Consider the following 27,083-nt stretch of genomic DNA (forward strand, 5'->3'; position numbering starts at 1 on the left):
TCTGACGATAGTCAGTCCATGGCAGGCTTTGCAACACAAGGCATCCATTATCGTGTTTAGCATATCTACAGTTGAGCCCACATATGACGGCCCCACTTAAAACGAACTTTCGCTTAAAACGAAAAATATCCACGTGACTGTGAAAATATACATTGGTTCAATGGCACAAAATTGCACTTACAATGAACGTCTTCGAGTGCCGCTGATCGGTTACAGCGAATGGAGTCCGCGGTCTGCCGACTTCCCGGGAAACCGATTTCGACCACCGATCAGGCATCTGGCGAGGTGCCCATACATTCTTATTGTTAAACACCGACCCTGCCTCTGCGCCCCTCTAGTTGCCGCTCTCCCCGATCGCGTTCTGTTACGCACCCCTCCGTCTTTTGTCCCCCCGCTACTCTGAGCACCCCGCATCGCCAGACGAGACCCGTGTTTTCACACTGCCACCGATATTTCGAAGACCGGTCGGCCATCTACCCTGTTTTTGATCTCTGGTACTGTCGTTGGCGTCGCCGGCCAGGAGTGACCAGACCATTTGCCAAAATCGTCCAACTGTATCCGATAATCTGCGTCTAGTGCACGCGTGTACGCTCCCCCACCAACTCTGATAATTTGCGATTTATTCATGCTTAGGTCTTGTTCTCGCTCACTTCGCACTCGATTCAGCATGCCTTCAGCGTGCGTGTGGAAGCGCGAAAACGGCTGTTAATTTGCGCGAAACGAATCGCGAAACATCGAAGTTCGCGAGGCCACACAAACCCACCGGCGCAACGAAACGATTTCTTGACCATGGCCACCGATTCTTCGAACACCGCCGCGCGCACCGATTCAGACGGCCATGCACTCATTCCAAGTTTTTCTACGTGCGAGTTTCGCAGACCTTTCAAGCAAGCTACCCCACCTGCCTCCTTCTCGGGTGTTTTGGTTTTCAAGGTCGCCCTCCCGCCGCATCCTCCCCTCTCTTTGTCGCAACTCCTTGCCCTTCTCTCGCAAGTCTGCTCACCTCTCTTGATCACAACCCCTTCGCCCGTCTCTGCCGCTCCGCGACGCCCGCCCCGCTGGCTCGAATTAGTTTCGTTTTCTGACTGGAAACGGGCCTAGAGCTGTTCTACGCGCTTTGGCATGTGTATCGCGTGTGTGCGTCTTACTCGCTCTTGGTGTGCGTGTGTCGTCATGATGGCCGATGGGAGTACTAGCACGCTTTTTCGTGCCGCTTAACAAAACGTCGAAAGTGTGACAGCTTGGCTCGAGCGTAATCAGCGCTTTAGGTTCCGCGTTGCGGAGCGCTTGCTCATAGCTGTTGACCACCTGGCAGCCAACTTGTCGCTTCGGGAATCCCTGTATTCAGCTGTGGAGATGGTGAATATTTCGTGGGTGGTGGTGACGGCTACATGCATGCGAAACTGTTTTCGCGAGGCCGACTTCATTGACGTCGGGCCTCTGAACTGCGGAAGCTTCTGAACTGCGGCAGCGATTTGTGGCCTCGCGTCGTCGACTCCGATCTGGGAGAGCGGGTGGGACATCTGTTGCGATGGTTTAATTCAGCCGATGATGATGCCGACACTGCGGAACCATGCACGAATTGGGGCATTGTGAATGAAGTACGTGGCGAGATTGATTTGGAGGAATCGGATTGCGAGAACGATGAAACTTTGGAGCCAGTGCCTCATGCAGCTTATGCCAGGGGCCTCGGCGAACGAGCACCCTGCCATTTTAAATGAACTCGAGACCGCCCTTATCGCTTTTTTTCTTCGAAACACGTGCATCGCATCTTTTTGGGGCAAAAAAAGTTTGTGTTTTCACTCGCAACTTTTTTTAAAAGCTGTGGTTCATTTACTACAAACTTCGGGATACAGCGAACGGATGCCACATCACGCTCAGGTTCGTTATAAGCGGGCCTGACTGTATATGCCTAAGCAGATAAGAAGCAGCGTGGTTCGAGTCCTGTGTGGTTGCCTCGCTTTAACTTGCGGTGAAAGAGTAAATTTTCCGTGCTGTTGCTGGCACCGATGAAAGCCATTTGAGCGTCGCTTTCTCACGGGCACGATTTCCTTCGACTTCGATGTCTGTCACCACCTTGGCGTTGATTCGCTGTAGCCCGGAGTTCACTTCATCGCCATCGTCGACGGAGGCAACACGTTCTGTCGCACCATCACTGATCGGCTGCGGAGCGTCGACACATCGTTCGTTGGAGTCAACCAAGGGTTTTGACAACTGCGTAGACTTTCTCCCACGACCTTTGTGTTTCCTGCGACCAAATGCTTCTCTTCTTTAATTGTGTAGTGATTTTAAAGCACCTTTCTATGCGCGCGAGTGAGCGTGCATAGTTTCAATCATGGTGTTGACGTCGCGTGTGATCGCTTCACGAAAACGCCGAATTTCAGGAGATTCTCGTGCATCTGAGCTGAAGTACTCAAATGAAGACAACAGCACAGGCTCGGAAGACGACATTGACACTTTTGATTGTAGCGCGGACGACAAGAGTTCGTCAAACCTTTCCGGAACATCAGCGGTCGTCCACCGGTGAGTTTACCTTGGTGCTCGGGCCGCGTTATTGCTGGTTGGTGTAAGTTGATCAGATGTGTCCTGAAGGTTAGGGCTCTTATCTGCAGGGCGTCCACTTCCTTCGGGCGGGACTGATTGCCGGCGGCAGTGCAGAGAGTGCAGCTTCGTGCGCATAGGCAGCCGGGAGTGAATATTGGAACCGCCTTACGTAATGCCGCGCGGCACTTCATGAGCGCTGTCGACTTTTTGTTTTTACTGTTCAAGTTATTGGAGAGCTATACAAAAGCACAAGTAAGTAGGTCCCACAGTCCATCTTGATGCTCCTACACGAAACACTCAGAAGAAGGGTGAACAGAAAGCAAGTGTTTCCTTTAAAACATGCGTAGCAAACCTGTGTTTTACCGCATCGCGAAACTGCTTCATATGATGGCATGAAAGACACTACGTGTAATGTTAGTTATGTACACAAAACCTTTGTACTTACAGCTCTTATAATTACGATGTTTTTCATTTGGTGATTTTTTTCGTACATAATTGCTAATAAATTTGTGATTTCAAATTGACTGTGTTTAAAAGATAACTCCTAGCTGTACAATTTGACACCATAAACATTAAAACCAGTCACTTTGGATGCCATAAAAAAAAAATAAGGTTTTCTAGACTACCCAAGAACGGCCAAATTTCTTGCGGTCACGAAAGTGTTGATAAATATTTTTTGCTGTCTTAGAAGGTAGCGGCAGGAGTACCGGGTTCTCATAGCGATTCACCAAATGCATAGTTTAGGTGGCTCTGAAAAGCGCCTAAAGAAAGAAAAATAAGAAAAAAATATCCGATGTGTCCGGCGCTACCGCATTTGCAAACACATTGGCACTAAAGAGAAGAAAGGCACTTATTTCATTTGTGTGACATTGCACTGGCGTCCAATGATGTCTGCCTCAATTTCAGCTAACGTCATGCTGTTGCAGTACACCAATAACAGTGTCAGTTATCGCATCATATCCAAGCTCGTTGGGTGTGTAGGCGCTGCCACTCCAATCTCGATGTCAACGTCTTCGGAATCCTAAAAAAAACTTGATGAATGATTTTGTTGTTGGTCAATTCCACACACAGCCTGAGGTCTTTGTTAGCGTCGGTGAAGCACTCAAAGGTTATGCCGGCTGGAATCGAAACACCGGCAACGTGCAGATTTTTGAAGGCAAAGTTCACGGGTGGAAGCTCGAAGTGAATGCTGTCCACTCCGGCGAGACGGCTATGTCGGCATCCAGTATGAAGCTCACGTGGCGAAAACAGCTCATGAGGGTCTGTTGCGTAACTGCCTTCTACGAGTGTGCAAGCATGCGGACGGCAGACCATAGGTCAACAGTGTAGCTTTTCCCACGGTCGGAGCACAGGCTACACAGCACCACGCGGCCTAAGCTACGGCTGGAGACGAATTGGCGTGAGCTGGATTGTGGTCGTTTCGGTTGCAGCAATACAGCAGCCATGGTGAGACGTCCCCCGCTACGCCACCGATTACCAAAGAGAGGGAAGACCACTCAACCCCTTGTCTATCCGGTTCCCTCTTGGCTATGTGTCTCAATTGCTTTCCACATACAAGGATTCGTGCTGGGGCCGGGAAGTAAGAGATGTCACGATCTTTTCTTAATCATGGACGCATTTAATTGAATAACAAGTGAAAATGGCGTACACACATATTGCCCGTGAACCACATCTCTGTTACACAAAAGGGTAACACATCAGCAAATACTCGCGGCACGCGAAACAGGATACATAAGCGAGTAGCGGTGGCAATACAACGGCGCCTCAATACAGAGTAAACATACAACGACACAAACGATAAAGTGATAAATTAATAAAACCGCGCAATGTCTCAATACGCCGCATTCCTACCCGCAAAACTCGTTCAAGTAAAGGAGGTGAAGTTCGTCTCACAGAATGTCCATGTAGTCGGAGCCTTGGAGTTGGCTGCTCGAGTCGGGGCCGAAGGTTAGTTCTTCACCTCGCGGTCTGATCTGTTCCCTTCCGTCGCCGTCTACTTCTTTTTCTCCCCTGGGAAAGACTCCCTTGCCTTTCCCCTTTCTTGACACGTGGCCGCTTTTCTCGGGTTCCCACTCTGCCCTACCGGGGCACCAACCCAATCGCCGCTATCCACACGGCATATTTTCTTCTCAGTCGGAGTGTATCATCTTCGGCGGCCGCCCCCCTGGCCTACACCAGTAGAAAACCCTCTCCCAAACAAAGCCGAGCAAGTAACAATGTATAAACTCAAGCTTCAGGGAGAGTGATGGGCGAGCCGTCTGAAGACACTTTAATTACGGGCGAACAATGGTCCCGATGCTTCCGGTACTTGGTGAGTCGATGTCCAGACCAAGTCTCAACGTTTCCATGCAGCTCGGTGTCTCCCGCGAAATTCTCCGTGGCCGCCGCTTCTTTGTCGTTCACCGCCGCGGGCAGCCATCCGCGCAGAACGCAGTAATGAGCCCTGGAGCCGCGGAGGCTGACGGAAAGGCATACTGGACCCGGCACAGGCGCTTGCCGCAAAGGTCGCGTTCCCCGAACCAACAAAAGGTGCTCTGCTGCTCCCCCGTGCCACAAATCTGAAGGGTGCGCGTGGATTATCTCCACCGTACACTGTCACACGGTCTGTAGACGACAAGGCGTCGCCCGGTCCTCGTGTTTGCGTGGGGGAGCCCGTGAGAATAGTAGAAATAATCCTTCTGGTACTTCACTCCGAAATGCCCATCCGTTACACTGAAGGTTTTCTTTTTCTTTTTTTTTTTATGCGTGGGTTCGAGAAACGAGCGTACATATCTTGAAAGGAGCGGAGTTCAGTCCGTGTTTGCGGGGACGTTACAATCCCTTCATCTTGCAGAAGAATTTTCCCAGCGGGAAAATTCAAACACGAGAAATGCGGGCGCATAACGCCTTCGGGTTGCGCAGCGAAATTGAGACTTTGCGGCTGTCTTAGGAATACGATACGCGAACACAGTACACTTGTGATTCAGCCGTGGCGGTGGCGCGTCGCTGAGAGGAACCAATCTGTGATTGTCGCTGAATCATCACCCACCACGAAGCAGTTTGATTCCGTATTTCTACCGCGCACAACACACTTGAAACCTTCAGAATCCCTGCAGAAATTCGTGGATGACGCGTGGACAAAACGCACACTGGTCACAGCTGCTCGTCGGATGGTTTGGCACGCAGCGTTCAGTCATGAATGCGGAAGGTTCACTACCATGCGAGCACATCACACACTTTGCCTGCACTGTCCACTCTCGGCACAACCGAACAGAGGATACACACATTTCAATACACTTTCATTTCACACATGCACAAAATTTTAAGACCTCGAACATTTCAAACCAGACGAAAAGCGGGAAGGCGGGAGAACATAGGTCACACAGGTAGTATGACCCATGTTCTGAATCTGAATATGCACTCAATCTGAATTCTGAATATGCACTGGATTACCTTCGCATACCATCTCCTGCCCGGCCTCTGCTGCACGCACCTGTCGGTGAGGGAAAGGGACCTTTCATTGCGATTTGCGTGTTCGGAATGGCTGAGAACGTAGCGTATATGCTGTCCTATGCAACTGTGACATTGGGCGTTGTACATCAATACCGATCACGACGCCCCCTGCCTCCTAACAAGGCGCGACACTTCCGTGCGGGGAGACGCCATGAAACCATTTCAATCTGAACTTTCACCTCGCCTCGACGATACCGGGGCTGCTTCATCTCTTCTTACAAGCCAGCCCTCCCCGCCTCCTATCGAGGCACGACACTATTGTGTAGGGAAAACGCCGTAGCTTGCCTGTCTCATCTCATCACCTGTTGTGCAGCGCCTATTTAGGTATCTCGACCAACCACCTCGCATATCTGCCTAGTTTGGGCCTCAGATGCCAGTCACATATCCTGTCTATCTAAACCACACCGTTCCCAGACCAGTCTCCCTCGCGCCCTCTCTCCGACACGCGGCGAGGTCTAGGTAATCTCACATTCACTAACTCTATGTTCCTCCCCTATGCCATAGGTGTGTTGATTATTTTTCACGTTCTGGGCTGGGACAAGGAAACGAAGAAGAAGAAGAGCGCGAGCGAAAGACGCGGGGACGCTCAAGTGACAGCAGAGCGCTTCCGAACGCAGTTAAATAAACAAGTTTTTTTGCTTTATACCTTAAAGACAAAGTTGAGTCTGATCGCAGTGTCTGGAACGCCATCGTCTAAACATTGGTGCCGAAACCCGGGATTGAAAACCAGGACCCCACGGACGGCTATCAGTCAACTGCAGCGGCATGGAGCGACTGAAGTCGAAGCGGACGTCGCGGCGAGCACAGAACACGAGGATTATAAACGAGGCAAGTGAGCTCCTCGCTAACGACTCTGCCTCCTATGACCAGCTCAACACCATTTATGAGAGGCTGAAGGCTAATAACGAAGAGCTTAAAAACCTGAACAACGAGATTGAGCCGCATATACCTGACGAGGAGTTCGAGGTCGAGTATAACGCTGTCTTACAATACGAGGACGTTGCTACGCGCATTCTCGCTGAGATTCTCAGCAAGAAAGATCGCATGCTAAGGACATTGACCGGAACTCAAGAAACAGTTTCCAAGACAGTCGTAGCACCATCAGATGGAACTGGAGTTAAATTGCCTAAACTGACAATAGCTCCTTTTTTTGAAGACCTATGCAAGTGGACCGAATTTTGGGAACAATTTTACCAAATTGTTCATAGCAACAATCGCATCACTGCCACAGAGAAGTTTCATTACCTGCGACTGTATCTTAAAGGAGATGCTGCATCAGTAATTGCGGGCCTTCCGACCACAGAAAGTTGCTACAGTGACGCCATCGAAATGCTACAGAAGCGATTTGGGGACAAGACGCGCCTAGAGCAAGAATATTTTGCCAAGCTACGGATGTTAAGCCCTGTCCGTTCATCGACTGACACCAAAGCGCTACGCAGCTTGTACGACCAAGTTCTCGTGAATATCCGAGGCTTAGAGACTTTGGGTGAGCACAAGTCGTCATTTTCGTCAATGCTCTGCGACATCCTATTGCATGCTCTTCCACGGGATATAGTCGTGCAGTATCATCGATCATGTGCCGTCCAGTTGGCATATGACTCGAGAGCTGAAGCTACACCCCTGGGACTAGACCGTATGCTGAACTTCCTGTGCATCGAGCTGGAAAGCCTGGAGAAGAGTGATTTTAAGGATGCCAAAGGACGAGAACATGGAACACTCCCCGTGGCCAGTCAGCCGACGTACTCTCGGCGTGGGAAACCGACGTCATCTGTGCTTCACAGCAACTCGGTACGAGAAAAAAAGGACAACTGCGTATTCTGCTCGTCCAGCCATCACGAATCGGAAGCCTGCACAGCTGACTTGTCACTGACGCAGAAGAAGGAACTGCTTTCCAACGACAAAAGGTGTTTCCGCTGCACCACCAAAGAACATCGGATTTCTGCTCCAAAAAAAAAAAAAAAAGATTTCTTGCTCCAAATGCCAAGCTCAACACGCTACAAGCATGTGCGATCCCGATAGGTGTTCGCGAAAGTCAGACTATGCTAACAAGAACCACGAAAAAACTACGACAGTCTGTGCATCACTTGGAAGAAGACCCGTCAAGGAAGACTCTACCACTTCCATTTTTCTTCCGACTTTCAGAGCATGGGCCATGAATGATGACACCTGCCGCTACATACGAGGCGTTTTCGATGGTGGCAGTCAGAGGACTTTCTTAACTGAAGATCTGTCCAAGCACCTCAAGCTGAAAAGCGTGGGAGCAACTCGAATAGCCTTCAATACTTTCGCAAATACATCGGACCAAGAGGCTAAGAGGCGTCGCGTAGTAGAACTACGACTGCGAAGCCAGTTTTCCGACGCGGAAATAGTCTTAACTGCAATAGAGATCCCAAGCATCTGCCAAGACATCGCAGAGACTGCAATGGACGTAGCCTTCGTTGCGTCTTTCAAGAAGCTGGAAAACGATGTTGCCGATGAGCTCCAACATCCATCTATCATAACTAAGAGTGGCATCAGCGTACTTATTGGGTCCGATCAGATGTGAAAAGTGCTGACCGGCGAAGTTTCACGGTGCGAAGGCAACGAATCATTGATCGCACTGAACTCCAAGCTTGGATGGACCTTCCAGGGAAGCACATCGCACTTGGTGTCCCACCCAACTACTTCACAAATGATGGTGTGCGTTCTAAAAGCCCAAGCTACTGATTCCGACGAGATATTGCGCTCCTTTTGGGAACTTGAAAACATAGGAATTACGGACGCGATAAACAAGCCACCTGAAATGAGCGACACCATGAGGCATTTTGAGCAAACGATTAGCTTCAAAAACGGAAGATATGAAGTGACCCTTCCTTGGAAGGATAATTTCGAGCTTGCAAGCAACAGGCAAGTAGCCGTTACTCGACTGGACAAGCTTGTCAACCGTCTCAACTCCAGAAAAAGACTGCTCGAAACGTATGACCATACCATAAGGAAGTACTTGAAGGCAGGACACGCCGAAGTAGTCAGTGACGTACCTGCAGAGGTGACGAAATTATATTACATGCCGCACAAGGAAGTCATGCGTAAACAAGCACTGACGACGAAAATGAGAGTGGTGTTTGACGCTTCGTCACATGCCAAGGGATGCAAGTCCCTTAATGACTGCCTACAAAAGGGAGACAACTTATACCAAGACCTCGTGCAAATTCTGCTACGCTTCAGAACGCACTCGGTGGCAGTTATCGCGGACATAGAAAAGGCATTCCTTCAAATTGCGATTCGGGAGGACGACAGAGACGCTTTCCGCTTTCTCTGTTTTGCAGAAGGAGATTTATCCAAGGGCAAGCTGCAAGAGTGGAGGATGACACGAGTGCCTTTTGGAGCTACATGTAGCCCATTTTTGCTCACAGCTACTATTCTCTACCACGTGAAAAGAGCACCGGCTGTCATGGCCCTAACAGCGCAAACTCTTGCCGAGTCATTTTACGTGGATTACTTAGTCACTGGTGCCGACACAGAAGAGGAAGCCGCTAAACTATGCCGAGAAGCGCGCACAATAATGAAATCGGCCGGCATGACATTGCGAAAATGGACAACAAATTCAGCAAATTTGACGCGCACGCTTGAAAATTAAGTGGAATATACTAGTAATGAGATGGTCGTTCTTCACGAAACGTCGGTCAAGGTCCTGGGTTTGCTTCGGTATCCTGCAAAGGATGAATTCAACTTTTCGGTTGAAAACCTACTCCGGTTTTTGACAGCACAGACGGGTACAAAACGATTTGTCTTGCAGTCAGCATCAAGAATATTTGACCCGTTGGGATTTGTAGGACCATATACTATTGCCATACGAATATTGTTTCAGAGACTGTGGATACGAGGAATTGGCTGGGATGAAGTCCTACCCAATGACCTGCAAAAAGAATGGAATGATTGGGTCATCCAGCTGCCGCAACTGCAAGACGTCGTCGTTGCTCGCTATCTGGGCGGCGGAGCAAGGAAGACCAATGTGCTTCAAGTACATGTTTTCTGCGATGCCAGTCCAGCGGCATACGGAACAGCGATATACGTCCTATCAAGTCCTGAGAAGCCAATACTGTTGATTGCGAAGTCCCGTGTAGCACCCATTAAGGAGACAACGCTGCCGCGATTGGAGCTGCTGGCTGCCTTAATCGGCTCAAGAATGTTGGCATACGTGAAAAGGGCTTTGAGGAATGTTCAAGTTGACTACACGATGTGGACAGATTCCGCCATTGTGTTGTCATGGATAAAAGGTGACGTCAAAAAGTGGAAACAGTTCATAGCCAACAGAGTCAATGAAATTAGGTGCACTACAGATCCATCAAAGTGGAGATACTGTCCTGGAACGGACAACCCGGCTGACCTACTTACACGTGGCGCGACACTTGAAAGACTGCTGTGCAGCTCGAAATGGTGGCATGGTCCCGAGTGGCTAACTAAACCGATGTCTGAATGGCCCCTACAGTTCTGTGAACTAGACATAGCGGAAGCCACCCAAGGTGAAGTTACAACAGTCCACGTCGCACTAATGACACGCTTCTCAGTTCCGATAATTGATATTCAACGGTACAGCAGGCTTCAACAGCTACTCAGAGTCACTGTGTGGATTTTCAGATTTACTGACCGATGCAGAAAAAGAAGTAATCATACAGGACATCTCGTGGCAACAGAAATCCTGAACGCTGAACAGTATTGGATAAGATGTACACAAGAGCAAGGCTTTCTTGAAGAACTCACCAGTTTGACCAACGGCCAACCAGTCGAGTCTACATCTCGAATCGCCAAACTACGCCCTTACATAGACAAAGACGGAATTCTTCGGGTTGGAGGCCGTTTATCCCTCATGCATTCCACACAAGATGTCAAGCACCCAATCATAATGCCGTCAAGTCACCACTTTTCGACACTTTTGGCAAACAGAGCCCATCTTCAAGTCTTACATGAAGGAGTTAGAGATACACTTACGCAGCTTCGGGAACGCTACTGGATTTGTCGAGCTCGCTCTTTGGTAAAAAGAGTGCTGCATGGCTGCAATATATGCAAGCGTTTCAGTGCGGGCCCAGGAACTGCTGAGACTGCTCCGTTAACAAGTCATCGAGTGACACCAACGAACCCGTTCGAAGTTGTAGGAGTCGACTTCGCGGGCCCTCTGTATGCACGCACGGAGAAAGGGGACACGAAGTGCTACGTAGCACTTTTTACGTGCGCCGTATCTAGAGCCGTGCATCTCGAGCTTGTCTCGGAAATGACATCCGAGGCTTTCCTGCTGTGCCTACGACGATTTGCAGCTCGGAGAGGATTACCTAGGGTGATCTATTGTGACAATGCACGAAGCTTTCACAAGACATCGGCAGACATAAAGCGGCTAAACTGAATGTTCTCTGAAGAGGACGTCGCTGGTCACCTCAGCACCAACGGCATTTCGTGGAAGTTTATAGCACCAAATGCTCCTTGGTGGGGTGGATGGTGGGAGCGCCTTGTATGATCAGTGAAGCTTCCGCTGCGAAAAATTATCGGCAAAGCTCATCTGAACTACGAAGAAATATCGACAGTGCTGGCGGAGGTAGAAGCAGTCGTAAACTCTAGGCCTCTGACTTTCATCGAGACAGATGCAGGAGAACCTTGCACTTTGACGCCAGCCGAACTTCTCCTTGGACGAAAATTGACTTCCATACCGTATGCGACCGCTGACGAAGTCAACAGTAATTCCAAACGATCAGACGCCATACGCAGACAAAACTACAGGAAGCTGCTGGTTGAAAGTTTTTGGAAGCGTTGGCAAAAAGAATACCTGTTGCAATTACGATCTGCACACTTTGCCGACACGAAATCAAATACAGCATTGAAGCAAGGGGACATCGTTCTCGTGCATGCGGAGAACACTCCACGCCAGCTATGGAAGCTTGCAAGGGTCACGGAAGTGTACCGCAGTGCAGACGGTGTCATTCGTTCTTGCAAGATCAAGTTGCAAGGCGGCCACCTTGCGATCAGGCCGATACAAAGACTGTACCCACTTGAACTATGTGTTTAACTTTGCGCGGCCAGGAATGTTGATTATTTTTCACGTTCTGGGCTGGGACAAGGAAACGAAGAAGAAGAAGAGCGCGAGCGAGGGACGCGGGGACGCTCAAGTGACAGCAGAGCGCTTTCGAACGCAGTTAAATAAACAAGTTTTTTTGCCTTATACCTTAAAGACGGAGTTGAGTCTGATCGCAGTGTCTGAAACGCCATCGTCTAAACAGGTGCAATCGGTTCCAGGCACATCATTCGCTCAGAGGCCAACATCAGATATTACGAGTAACACAAAGCCACACTAATCAAATGAACTACATGCCCTCTTTGAAATCCAATCTTTGAAACGAAACAGGTCTATAAGCAAAAAAATATCCCCAAAGGGCGAAAAACTTTGGCACAGTGCTCACGCAAAAGTAATGAAAGTAGGATATGAGTGAAAACATAGGGATCAAAAACAAAATCCACGAGGGGTGAAAAACTTCGAGACAGTGTTCACACAAAAGTAATGAAAGTAGGATATGGGTAAAAACATGGGGATCAAAATAGCAATCACCATGTACATTTATGACCCCGACATAGCAGGTGGCCCAAGATCCCGGCTCGCCTCTTGTCTACCTGTTCGTCTGCTGTATGGGTGGGCCATAGCGTTGTCTCCTAACCTAAGGTAGATCGGGGACAGGACCGTGGCTTCTAAGGGCGTATCTAGGACCCGTGGCGCCTGCTGGACATACGGGTCGCTGCGGCTGCTCTTGTAGTACTAACTCCAGCAGCAGTTCCGGGGGTATGTTAGGCATGTTCGCGTTACCTGCCCCGACGGCTGGACTGCCGGATGACCGTGTCGAGGACTCTGGCAGGCTGCTTCGCTCAAGTTCGGCGCGTCCCGAGGGATCCGCTCGTCGCAGCCTGTTTACGTGGATGACCTTGCTTTCGCGCGTTTTGATGTTACGCACGCGCATGGTGACAGACGAAAGACGCTCAATGATGCGATACGGTCCAACCCATTTGGCGGCTAACTTCCTGGCCAGTCCCTGCACGACCGCGCCGACCCTGATATAAACTCTCTCTCAAACTTTAAATTTCGGGTTCCTGCGGGTAGGTCCAAGCCTCTTTTTATGCAACTCTGCCGCAGAACGGAGCGCGGACGAAGCCATGTGGTGAGCTCGCTGAGGCCTCTGTGTTAGCTCCGGGCGGTAGTCATCCAGTGTGCCGCAGTGCCCCTTTGGTTCACAGAAAGCCACCCCGGGCACGACGGGGTCCCTGCCAAACAGGAGGTAGTAAGGGCTGTCTTTTGTGCCTTCGTGGACGGCGGTATTATAGGCGAAAGTCGCGAACGGGAGCCACTTATCCCAATCACCCTGGTCCTCGCTCACGTAGTGGGACATGATCCCAACGAGTGTTTGGTTTAGGTGTTCGACAGCTCCGTTACACTGCGGGTGGTAGGCGGTCGTTCGTAGCCTTTTCACACCAAGCACGTCGCATACCTCTCTCATGAGTTTATCAGTGAAGTTGGTGCCCTGGTCTGTGAGGAGTTGCAACGGGGCGCCATAACGCAACACTACGCCCTCGACGAATGCCTTAGCGATCGTGTCCGCGTTCTGGTCTGGCAGCGTGAATGTTTCCGCGAATCGAGTCAGGTGATCAACAAAGGCCAAGATGTACCTATTTCCGGACGTCGTACATGGCAGCGGTCCCACAATATCCATCGCAGTTCTTAAAACGGCTCGTGTACATCAGAGAATATTTGAAGTGGAGCCCGTTTTCGACCCTTCGGTATCTTCCGGAGAATACACGACTCGCATCTGCTACAGTATTTGACCATGTCCGCTTTCATCCCTAACCAAAAAAATACCTTCTTCAATCGCAACAGGGTTTTCCTTATTCCCAGGTGTCCGGCACAAGGTGAATCATGGTGTACTCTCATCAGTTCGCCGACCATCGATCTCGGAACGACGATTTTCCCGATGTCTGCGGTGCTTCCCTCCTTTAGCCTCAATAGTCCGGCGCTGTCTAGCCGATACCTCCCACAGGTGTTGTCTGTGGAGTTTTTGCATTGCTGGATCACCTGTTGAAGTGCCTGATCCCTACGCTGTTCCTCACGAAAATGAGCTTCATCAGACGACGGCGTGAAATCGACCACACCCGCCACACCCACACGGTTTAACGTATCGGCGTTTTGGTTCCGCTGGGCAATGTACGATGTCGAAGCGGTACTCCTGAAGGAGTAAGTTCCAGCGCGCCAGTCTCGAGCTAGGGTCCCTCACGTTCATGGGCCACCTGAGAGGTTGACAGTCGGTAACAATTCGGAAACTCCTACCGTACAAGTAACACCTAAAGTGACGCACTGCCCAAATGACGGCCAAACACTCTTGTTCAGTCACGCCATACTTCTGCTCTGCCGAATTAACCTGGCGGCTTGCGTAGGCCACTGGGTGTTCAAGTCCGTCATAGATTTAAGATAGCATTGCTCCGACAGCGTATTTTGACGCGTCCGTCGTTAAAATAAACGGTTTTGAGAAGTCTGGAAACCGCAGGATAGGTGCCGTTACGAGCAGCATTTTTAGTTGCTCGAATGCCGCCTGGGTGTCTGCATTCCATTCGAATGGGCTCTTGCTGGTGAGGCGGGTAATTGGTTTCGCTATTTCCGCGAATGAAGGAACGTGTCTCCTGTAATAGGACAAGAGTCCCAAGAACTGTCTCACCTTGGTTTTGTTTTTGGGTGGTGGGAAATCCCTTACGCACTGTACTTTCAACGGGTCCGGACGGATGCCCTCCGCGGACACGATGTGTCTCAAGTATTTAGCCTCCGGCTTTAAAAACTGGCACTTAGCGGGTTTCAATTTCAAGCCAGCCGCTCGCACTCTCGAAAACACCTCACCGAGGTCCCGCAGATGGTCCTCGAACGTCTCACTGTATATTATGATGTCGTCTAAATACACGTGGCAAAGTTTGCCGAGTAGGCCTGCGAGAATCACATCTGCGGTTCTCCAGAAGAATGGTAAGTTGGGCTAGTTGGTACTGATCCATAAGGTATGTAACTGCGCAAAAAACTGACGGAAACAAGAAGGAGAGAAAAAGGACAGACAAGCGCAGACTATCAACTGACGCTTTATTGCAAGAACGAGGCAATATATATAATAGGCAGAAAAAAGCAAGAGGGGGCAAAGGGGGAGGAGAAAAAACACGAGGGACCAAATCACCAAACTTAGGCACATCAAGCATAGCACACCCGTCATACAAAACCAAGATAGCTTAACTCCTTATCATGTATGGCCACAGAGGGAACACTAACACAAGACACAGATTTCTTGTGAATATGCGCAGCCTCAATAAGTTCGCGCACTCTTTGGTTCTTATGCCGGAACAACACGGCATAAGAACCAAGTAAACAGTGCGGCCATCTGGCAGAGAACCTGCGGTTCTCTGCCAGATGGCCGCACTGTTTACAAGCCCCATGGGCATTCGGTTCCACTCGTAATGACCGGAGGGGGTGTTGAAGGCTGTTTTTTCTTTATCACCAGGCTCCATCTCAATTTGCCAGTACCCGCTGGCCGTATCCACGACCGTGAAATATTTCGCCTTCTCCAGTTGGGCGAGTGTTTCGTGGACATTGGGAAGCGGATATGGATCAATGCAGGTAACTTTATTGAGGTCCCTGTAATCGACGACAAATCAGTATGACCCGTCCGGCTTCTCGAACAGCAGTGCGGGTGCTCCCCAGGGGGAGGTTGAGTGCTGAATTATTTCTGCTCCCAGTAAGGAGTCTACCTGTCTTTCCATTTCTTCCCTGCGCGCGAAAGGGATCCTGTATGCCCGGCGATATACAGGTGCCGCCCCTCCGGTGTGAATCCTATGCTTGATAGCTTCGCATCGCCCCAAGTCTGTTGTTCCTGTTGAGAATATTGACTGATTCTGCACTATCATGCTCTCCATCATTTGCCTCTCCTTTCTGTCGACGTGCGACAGATCGAACATCTTGAACAGATCTCCTTCGCCAACAGGGCCTCTTCTCACTCCCTCAACCATCGCGAACGCGTGGTAGGCTTCCGTGTCAACCAAGGAGCCGACCACTTTATTCTTACGGAGGTGGATCTCCTTCAATGTTAGGTTTGCCACCCTTACTGGCAATACGCCGTCTTCCCGTGTGGTGGTCAAGGTAGGTACTGCAGTTAATCCGTTTGTTTCTAGGCCATTAACCTCGGCAACCTTGGTTTCGCCTGGGGGCACTGGCGCGCGAGCCCGACCTGCCAGTACGCACTCGCATAGTGGTGGGAGAGTAGCCTCTTCGATCAGGGAGACAACATTAACATTACGCGGCCTCAGTGGACTGTGGTTCGTTTCACCGGAACTAAGTTTTTCGGCTGGCCTGGGTTTTCCAACCCAATTGGTAAATGGGACACGCTCGCTGCCTATTCTCAGGCACCCCTCACTGAGCAGGAGGCCGGCATCTTGTTATATTAGAATGTCTTGGCCAATTATACCATCTGCCCGTAATGAAAGTCCGTCTCCACAAATGAAAAATTTTGCCTCAAACATGGTTTCTTTCATTTTTACGGGTACTCTAAAATGGCCGAAGGTGTGTATAGGGTCACCAGTTATGCCAACGAGGGACATCTCACTATCCTCTTTCTGCAATGTCTCCTGCCACCTCTCATCTATTCCTCCCAGTGCGCAGTTCTTCACAAGACTCACCTTTGATCCCGTATCTACCAGCAGCCTCAGCGTACCCTTCCCCACGGCACACTCAACGACCGGATTCGTCTCCCTGCAAAAGTTTACCACTGCTATTGACCTACGCCTGTCGTGGTTACCAGAAGAGGCCGCACCTAGTTTTCCTGAGCCGTCGACTTTGGCGTCGTCTCCTCGCTGCCACGGTTTTCCTGCGTACGACGATTACCACGCGTGTTCCACGGTCGGCGTTGTCGATACCGGTCACATTCTCGCCAGAAATGGCCAAGCCATCGCAGTTAAAACATCGGCCGGAAAAAGGGAGCCGCCTTGCGTTTCTTTGCCCATCATCTCCGACGGGGTCGCGTGACCTCAAACTCTCCTCTAGGAGTTTTTCCAGGCGGTCGAGGCAGCTGCGATTTCATGCGCATTCGCGTTTTCGTCGACATGCCGAACGGGCACCGAGGAGCTCTGTGAAAGTTTTTCGTTACGTTCTTCCTTAGCTGCTACGTCGATGGCCTCGTCGAACGATTTGGGGTCGCGAGACAAAACAAATCTGCGGACCGGATCCCTTAGGCTAGTTAGGAACTGCGACAGCATTTGTTCGGCCAGAATCTCGCAGCGCAGCTGAGTTTTCGCCGGCTCTTCACCGCTGGAGTTAGCCAGGGTGGCAGTCCCGAGCAATCGTACGCGATTTGCGAACGAGCGCGCTTCCTCTTCGGCGTTTTGTCTCGCGTTCCTAAACCTCTCCACCTTGCTGCTAAGGGGTTCCGTGTCGAACCGCTCGAGGGCCAAAGCTCTGAACTCAGAGTACGTAGACGCTGCGGTGACACTATCGTCTCTCCACGCAAAATCATATGCGGCGCCTAGCATCTTGCATCGCGCAATGCCAATGAGTTGACTGTCTTGCCATCCCCCCATTCTACCAACCTGTTCTAAAATTTGCAGGAAGTACCTAATGTTCGGACCTGCAGCGTCTCCCGTGAACGAGGGAACCATGTTTCCTAACATCAAAGCGCTCGTTCCTAGCGCGCTCCCCTGAGCCACCTGCGTAGCCTGTTCATTCATCGTGCCGTCTCTCCTTCCCTAATACGAGGGTGAAATCTCACACCGTTGCCCCTGCAGTGATCCCACCGCTGCCACCACTTGAGACGTCCCCCGCTACGCCACCGATTACCAAAGAGAGGGAAGACCACTCAACCCCTTGTCTATCCGGTTCCCTCTTGGCTATGTGCCTCAATTGCTTTCCACATACAGGGATTCGTGCTGGGGCCGGGAAGTAAGAGATGTCACGATCTTTTCTTAATCATGGACGCATTTAATTGAATAACAAGTGCAAATGGCGTAGACACATATTGCCCGTGAACCACATCTCTGTTACACAAAAGGGTAACACATCAGCAAATACTCGCGGAACGCGAAACAGGATACATAAGCGAGTAGCGGTGGCAATACAACGGCGCCTCAATACAGAGTAAACATACGACACAAACGATAAAGTGATAAATTAATAAAACCACACAATGTCTCAATACGCCGCATTCCTACCCGCAAAACTCGTTCATGTAAAGGAGGTGAAGTTCGTCTCACAGAATGTCCATGTAGTCGGAGCCTCGGAGTTGGCTGCTCGAGTCGGGACCGAAGGTTGGTTCTTCACCTCGCGGTCTGATCTGTCCCCTTCCGTCGCCGTCTACTTCTTTTTCTCCCCTGGGAAAGACTCCCTTGCCTCTCCCCTTTCTTGACACGTGGCCGCTTTTCTCGGGTTCCCACTCTGCCCTACCGGGGCACCAAACCAATCGCCGCTATCCACGTGGCATATTTTCTTCTCAGTCGGAGTGTATCATCTTCGGCGGCCACCCCCGTGGCCTACACCAGTAGAAAACCCTCTCCCAAACAAAGCCGAGCAAGTAACAATGTACAAACTCAAGCCTCAGGGAGAGTGATGGGCGAGCCGTCCGAAGACACTTTAATTACGGGCGAACAATGGTCCCGATGCTTCCGGTACTTGGTGAGCCGATGTCCAGACCAAGTCTCAACGTTTCCATGCAGCTCGGTGTCTCCCGCGAAATTCTCCGTGGCCGCCGCTTCTTTGTCGTTCACCACCGCGGGCGGCCATCCGCGCGGAACACAGTAATGAGCCCTGGAGCCGCGGAGGCTGACGGAAAGGCATACTGGACCCGGCACAGGCGCTTGCCGCAAAGGTCGCGTTCCCCGAACCAACAAAAGATGCTCTGCTGCTCCCTCATGCCACAGATCTGAAGGGTGCGCGCCGATTATCTCCACCGTACGCTGTCACACGGTCTGTAGACAAGGCGTCGCCCGGTCCTCGTGTTTGCGTGGGGGAGCCCGTGAGAATAGTAAAAATAATCCTTCTGGTACTTCGCTCCGAAATGCCCATCCATTACACCGAAGGTTTTCTTTTCCTTTTTTTTTTTTTTGCGTGGGTTTGAGAAACAAGCATAAACATCTTGAAAGGAGCGGGGTTCAGTCCGTGTTTACGGAAATGTCCTAATAGCGTGGTGGGTTTGAGGGTCCAAAAACAACCAAAATGGCGTCCTTGATAGAGGTTTCGAGTCTGTGGTTAGCAGTAAAAAGTAGGAAGAATCGGATGGAGAAAGCTATAAATGTCACGAAATTTTGGACTTTTTAATACGTTCACTCTAAGGGGAACTTGGTGGAGTCGGGGAAATCAGACATGTCCGAAGTTTCGGCATCCGGGAAATCGTACGTCGACTGTATAAGAACAGCGGATCACAGCGTTTCAATATGGTCACGTTTTAAGAGTTCGAAGTTGAGGCTTGCCTGAAAACCCCCCAGGGAAGAGGTGGAGGCGAACAGAAACCATGTTTATTGATCGAAACGCTGGCTGCAACTGTATGCTGCCACGAGGTCGTGACATCCTCCGAAGCTCAGACTGCATAGGCCTCTGGTGCTAACTTCTCCATGCTTGCTAATGTAGATACCCGATTGCCTGTTACATTCTCTCTCGACGCAACTTTGTTCCTCGAGGACAGCCGCGTTGCACAACAGGCCATACACGCTGATGCAGTTGCTCGCATTGGTCGCAGCTTCCTCCAAGTGCTCCACCATTTCTCTCACCCTCTCCATGGATTCCTGCAGCTGTGTCACCTCTTCTCTCAGTCTAAACTGTTTTTTGTCCGCTTGCTGTTATTTGCCTCAAGCTCTTCCATCAGTCGCTTCTTCTTCATGGCTACCTGCCATCTCCTGCTTCAGCTTTGCCAACTCGTCCTGCATGGTCTCTAGTTCAGCCTCACTTTTCGTCAGAACGTGCTTCAGGGTTGTCTCAGAGTGCGACGCAAGACGGAGATGCCTCTTAAGTTCGGAGACTTGCCAACAAAGTCTTCTGCCCAGCCTCGAGTCCTTCGATCAACTCCTGGTTCTCGCACTTGGCTTCCTTTTTTCTAAGTTCCAAATTAGTCAGCGCCTGTGCTTTACTGTCCTCTCGGTCACGGTCTTGCTGCACCTGGACGAGCTGCGCGCGGAAGTCAGCTGCCTGCACTCCTAGCTCGTCCAGATGCGAATCTCGGGGTACGCCCTGCCGTTGGAGCTCTCCTTTGTCGCTGCGCCGCATGTTTGACAGTCAAGCGTCCCTCTCCAGCAAGTGCCCTTCGAACTTGGCCCACTGATGCTACTGATCCTTGAGGCGTTTTGGGAATCCTCAAACAGGCTGTACATGCCACTGCCAACTTTTTCTCCAGAATACGCACCTTGTCCTCCAGTTGAGAAATTTGGTGGTCGTTCTCGTCAGTCATGGTGGTTGCATTGGATTTGTAGACGTCGTGCGCTTGCCTGAGACCATCACGTTCATCAATAAAATTTCCGAACTCATACTCCAGTTCACTGATGCAGGTAGTCTGCTGCAATGTATCTCACTTGAAGCAATCCCGTTCAGGTTCAAAGGCAGCCTTTTCCTCCTCAAGGTCACGTGCCCAAGCTTGTTTTCCGCCCTGTTTGTAATACTTAACTGGCTTCGCATCCTTGTTTACACGGTCCGCACCGTTGCCTTCTTCCTCCCAGCCTGTAGCGCCGTCTCTCTCTGCGCAATAGTCGCCTCCCATGTGCTCCTGGTCTTCGGCTCCACAGCAATGTGCTGTACATTGCGGTGTCTTTCTCGCTTTTTCTTTTCTTCCTTTCCCTATTTTCTCAGGCCGCAGCACCGTCTCGACGGGTGGCATCTCGACACACTGCAACCACCTCCATGCCGATCTCAGTGACGTCCCGCTGGCTGGTCTGGCACTCACCGGTGTCCTTCTCGCTGCCTCGTAGGCCATCAAGTTCGTTCTGAGAAATCTCGTTGAGCGCCGCCATAGACTGTGCGGCGTGCATGTTCTCGTGGTCATTTCCGAAGCACCCTGCGTCGTCATCTGGAGCTGCCCTGTCTGCTCGTTTTTCCCACAACCCGTGACTTTCTGACCTTGTTCGGGGCTGCTGCATCTTCGTAGGCGGACGATGAGTCACCACCACGTCGCTTGTCATTGTGAGGGGCCACCCGGCTGGACGGGCTCGCCTGTCCTCCAAGGCCTGCATGGGTAGCTGGATGTCGATAAAAGAAGCGATGTGCCAACACCCGACGGAGACGCGCTGCATCTAGTTGGGCGTCATCGCCCTGGGGTAATAAAGGCTATGGAGTATCAGTATCGGCCAGTGCAGCCGAAACTGGTTGCAAGTTCCAAAGCGGGTTATGCCCAGGCAGGCCCGCTATAGATGCCAGAGCTGCTTGTAGCCGATATCACCTTCGAAGGGGCCGAAGTCGGGAGCTGGTTGGAACCGCCGGACCGATGTCGAGGAGCACATCTTGGAGCAGCGTCCTTATCATTGGGATCGATGTCCATGGCCCAGGCGCAGGGAATCTTCCTGTTGGATGCCAAATGTAGGGATTCGAGGCCGAGGCTAGAAATGAGAACCCCTCAGGGAAGAGGCGGAGACCGACAGACATCATGTTTACTGATCGGAATCCGGGCCGCAACTGCTCGCTGACAGCGGCTGCCCCACGCCACAAGCGCACCCGCAATCCTCGTCCTCCTCTTCTACCTCCAATCGATGCGCTTGCGGGCGCCGCTCCTGTAACGTGTTTGGTTGGATGATGATGTACTATTCAAGTGCCGTTCTATTCAACCTGTGGTGAGCTTGTGCTCGTGTTGTTTCAATCTTCTTTTTGTCTATGTCTAGTGTTGCGCAGTGAACATGTAATGGTAACATAAAACTGAGTGCGCATGGCACTGTTGTGTAGATTCATTAAATGCTCAAATAAAGGATGCCACCAAAAAGCTGCATAAAAGTTACTGCGCTATTAGACTAAGAAATCCTGACACACACCAGTGCCATGTATGCACATGAAAAGAACCATTTTGGATGCAAGCTTTAGCACAAACGATACACTAGTGGTGGTCGCGGTGCTAGCATGACCAGTTTTACTTACTAGGAGGCGCTGTAAATATGACATACAACCATTTAAAAGCATTCTTTTTGCTCAACTTGGAGGTGACATTTAGCATACGTCACATTGCAGGCGCTCGGGTAGCAGTAAAAAAAGATGTCTCGAATTTCTGCTGCCCTTACACATTAAGCTTATGAGGCCAGCGTAAATCTTGCACTGCTAGCAGAATAATAAGACACCTGAATTATTTGTTGCCAAATGATATCTTCAAGCGCAACTAATCTGGAATCTGGCTTATAGGGTGTTCAACTTCTTGATCATGATAAAACATGTGCGGACAAACACTGCCTAATTCAAAATAGAAAGTGTGGACAAGTTGCAAGAGCGCTCACCACTTCGACGTCTATATCATAGCATGCCGTCTTCTTAGTGTCCGGACCTTCGACACTGGTTGCATATGAAAGAAAGAAGAAGCACACAATAAGTACACAACATGAGGATGAGGACGGCAACAGCATCACTTCATGTGCAAGATGTCCAGAGATGCTACTCTTTGTTGTGTACGAGTGGGAATAATTAATGGCCTAAAGTCAATGGTTTGACAAAGCATCCTCTGGTCAGGAAGGACCATGAAGAATAAACGTGAATGAATGAGTGCCGATGAACACGAAAAGGTTTAAAGCACTAAAATGATGTTTTGGCTACCATTAGGCAGCTTTGCTCACTGCTGACTGTTCTTTCGTTATTCATGATTTATTGCCCGTTTCGCGAGTGAAAGGCCCACTCTACACCAGGGGTTTCCCGCATAATGTGGGTTGTGTTGTGAGTGTGTGAACACTTTCAATGCCATGAACCCAAGACCCCCTACCAGTACTATACACAGTTTTGCCGGAACCGCGCCACGAGTCCAAGTAAACGAGATCCAGATAAACGAGCTTTTACTATCCACTGAAGTGCACTACCGACACATGGAACTGGTCACCCCTGGCTAGCTGCGTGCAGCATATCACCTACTCGACTCACGCCATCGCATGCAGGGCAGTTTGATGCATGTACGCGTTTGTGCATTCTTCATGAATGCTTCACTCCGGATCATCACAAGTGCGGAGAGTTGCCTGTTCATTTAATGTGACAACAACAAGCATTTTGCAAGCAATGCACAAGCGGCAGCATGATGCGCTTGTACTGGCATCACTTTGCCCAGTTTACACCACGCAGCCAGGCATCTTCAAATGAATGTAATAAGGTCATCAGCAATATGTCGAAATAGCAAGTTTATTGCCCACAACCACATTGCCTTTGCTCTTTTTTGATTCTAATCTGTGACATCATCACTGTAACTGCACACTCCTTTCTCAAGTTCCCTTATCGCTGCATTACACACGTATGTGCTGCCTTGCGCAGGCACACCCATTGACTAAAGAATCATCGAGATAATCGTAGAACCTTTCGATGCCATTACGCCCACAGCAGAAACATTACAGATTCTTCTGGAACTTAAGTTGCCACTAGTGATAGTGCTGGGATATTTCATGGCATGTGTATAAATGCTGGCGCGTGTGATCGCTTGTTCGTTGATCAACGGTCGACGCTCTGTTAGCCGCTATCAGTGCCAGTGTGTTGCTGTAATCTGTGTTTCTGCTTATGGGCCACAAGTTTCGCCGAATAAACAGTTTTCATCTGAACATCTAGGCTGCTTCTTTTGTCCAAATCACGACCCGGTGACATTATCATAGGCCGACCAGTCTCTGCCAATACCGAGATGGAGCACCTTTTGCAGCACTTAGTGAAGTCAGTGAGCTGAGGGTCGCGGTGAATTTTATGCAACGAAAAGTTATTGCTTCTTGCATTTATGGCTTCTTGCATTCAAAGGCATTGTTTGGTTCATCGTGGGTGGTTGCGGGCGCAGAGAACAACTTCGGAAAGGTTCCAGCACGAAAAGCCGACTGCAAGTTTTCATGCTACCTGCTATTTTTAATTTTTTTCCCTCGCTGTCACTCGAGAAACTTCTCGAAAGCGAACAACCTCACCCACAGTGTTCAATATCTTCGTGCGGTGCTCATCGCGAGTAAACTGCTGCAGGGCACGTACAAGCGTGTGTTTCTCTCATGCTTCAAAATGCCTGTTTTAGCTCCTCCCCCCCTCTCCCTTCCCATTTCGTATGCACCATATTATTTAGTAAACCACAACTTCGTCCGAAGTGTTCATTGTAAATATAGGGGTCTTTCAAAAATGTAAGCTACATGTGCACACAGTTTCAATGGGCAGCAGAAGAAAATTGTAGAAGCACTGAAATATGGTCACTATAGATATAACGTTAGACCATGGTGTTCTTTATAAGTTGGCTTGACTGTACCCCTTTGAGATTATAAATAAGGCAGTGAAATTACCTGCTGACCACACAGGTGTTGGATGCTTTATGCATTGCTATGTCTTCAAGTAAACCAAATATAGCATGCACGAAAGTATGTCTTATTTCGAAAGGAGCACAAGCCAGACACACGGCAAAAACCTTTCATCTCTTGGCAGTCACAAACCCAAACGCTCATGCAGCCCGCAGCTAGCTCGAAGTGTTGCCTGTTGCCTATTTCCACTTAGAAAGAAAATGCAGTGTACTGGCAAATCAGCACATGTTGAAACTGCCCCATGCCAAACACACCTTTCATCTCTTGGCTCGAATAATTTCCAAATGAATTTCTGAGCATGTGTTATGAACTTCATTCAGGCGCATTATTTACCCAGCTTGCCCCGCGACTGTGGGTTCACACATGGCACAAACTCTATGGTGCCTGACTAATCACAAGCACTGAGAGCTCCTACCCATAGACTCTGCGAATGCTGCGGGTGACAGATTCATCAGTGCCAAGTGCAATCGAAATTTTGCTGTCTAAACAAGCAAATAGGTTGTTCACGGTGGTTAAATGGGAGCAGGTCACACTTATTCTCACGGTTCATGGAACTCAAGTGCCCTTCATGGAACATGGCCGAAAAGACAGTTTGAAACACTTTTGGGCTTTCAACTAAGCACTATGATGCTCGAGTCGCTGTACGCTTTCTTCTATATCATGGAACATTCCAAGACTGCACCAATACTGATTTCAGCGGGGAGAACCGACCTTATGACGTGATTGATGACAATGGGGTCGGGTGGGTGCAGCAGCTGGTGCAGGCGCTGGGGGATCTCGGCAAACTTCATGCGCTGGCACTGGAAGATCTGCTCGAGGTACTTGTCGCAGTTGATGTGCTCCCGTTCATGTGGATCCTGCAGCCGGTGGGTCTTGACGTACTGCCACAGGGCGGCTATGATGACGGGTCGCGTCTGCGTGTGAATGCCAAGCAGGCGTGCCAGCCGGGGGTCCAGCTTGAACTGCAGGGGCTGCAACACACAACACCAAAGTTCCTTTTCTCATTGCCACATATCATCAGGCACCACAGAAATCCACTCGGGTGAACTTTTGCCACATTTTTCCACATGAAGCTCCTCTCTCTCTCACACACACACCCGTGCACTAACACCTACCTGCTTATAACAAACATCAATATAATGAATTCCTCAATATAACAAAGTTTTTATATTTTCTGCCGTTGTTCCATAGAAGCATGATTGATTGATATGTGGGGTTTAACGTCCCAAAACCACCATATGATTATGAGAGACGCCGTAGTGGAGGGCTCCGGAAATTTTGACCACCTGGGGTTCTTTAACGTGCACCCAAATCTGAGCACTAGGGCCTACAACATTTCCGCCTCCATCGGAAATGCAGCCGCTGCAGCCTGCTCCATAGAAGCACATGTATTTTCAACCCTTATGCAACAAAGTAACAGCGGGAGACAACCTTCATATTACGAATTTTCCCCATAGACAATCTATGAATGTTGCCCCGTATTCTGTTATTTGGGTACGAGCATGCATCTTCTGCAGGCACCCTGCCGCCGACCAAGCACGAAGTGGCGGTGGTGTGCAACGCGCGCTCGTGGTCCCGGTGACAACCAGGTGAGAAAGAGTGCACGTAGGTGAGCGCGAAGCGGGCAGACGGGCCTGCACGCTGTGCCCCCTTCCTCCTAAAAACTAAAAACATAAAAAAACTACTTTTGTGTTGATAGTGCCACACTTTTAGTTGGCATCACATATGTGGGGCCGTGCTGCATATGGAGGGCATTTTACCACATTGTTTTTCACAATATCTGTGTCGTTCGCTCTTTGTTTGCAATGCCGTGCGCACGTGCATGGTTTCACTGCCTGCACATAGTGTGGCCCCCGATCTCGTTCAGCTTTGCTTTTATTTTTTTCCCCCTTTTTTTGTTTAAATGCAGACAACCATGACATCACTGCAAAGATTAGGCACTAACGGAAACTATCCGAGACAACGGTGAGGACGGATTTTCGGAGGTTGACTCGTCACGTGTTTCCATCTGCCTCGCGAGTTTGAGAGACCGTAGCCTTTGCGATTAGCCAATTAGCTCTGGCAACAACACGATGGCGTGTTAAATGCAATGAATGCAACAAGAACAAATTGAAATTTTTACAAAGTAAGGCTGGCAGCCAAATATTTTGGATCAGATATTGCAGAACTCCTACAAAACGCTGGTGTAAGCAAATGCAGTCGTTTCAGAAAGAAGTGCTCTTTTCACATTGTCTCTTCGCATTGATAGTGCCCCAATATACTTGCCGAGATAGCACGCGCGCCAGTGATCGCGACCCGCATTAAAATCAAAGTTCATTGTTACTACTAGAGCAACTAGAGCTACTAGAGCAAGTGGGCTTGTCAGCAGCAGAGAAGGCAGCATGCTCAGTAATCCGCTTTGCCTTGCGATACAGGTCTTGGCGCTTCTTCTTGGTGAATGTCCTACGGTGTGCACCGTCTTCCCGGGGCTGGCTCGGGATGATGACGTCACCTCGTCTGGCTGGTCTAACGAGGGCTGGTTTTTATCACTCGTGGACGACCGCTGCTGGATCGAGGAAACA

The 27,083-nt window shown here is 50.0% G+C and overlaps 1 protein-coding gene across 3 annotated transcripts in view; it reads right to left on the reverse strand.

Annotated features, from left to right (window-relative positions):
- The window catches only part of Bap60 (Brahma-associated protein 60), a 215,740-nt gene that overhangs the window by 42,005 nt on the left and 146,652 nt on the right, over window positions 1-27,083 (reverse strand). For all 3 annotated transcript variants that reach the window (XM_037429363.2, XM_037429362.2, XM_037429364.2), the window contains exons 7-8: window positions 25,234-25,493; window positions 22,510-22,564 (exon numbers count right to left, since the gene is read on the reverse strand). In XM_037429363.2, the coding sequence (XP_037285260.1) occupies window positions 22,510-22,564; window positions 25,234-25,493 (315 nt within the window). The remainder of the gene's footprint in view (window positions 1-22,509; window positions 22,565-25,233; window positions 25,494-27,083) is intronic.

The sequence above is a fragment of the Rhipicephalus microplus genome, chromosome 1, assembly GCF_043290135.1.
Source record: "Rhipicephalus microplus isolate Deutch F79 chromosome 1, USDA_Rmic, whole genome shotgun sequence".
Lineage (NCBI taxonomy): Eukaryota > Metazoa > Arthropoda > Arachnida > Ixodida > Ixodidae > Rhipicephalus > Rhipicephalus microplus.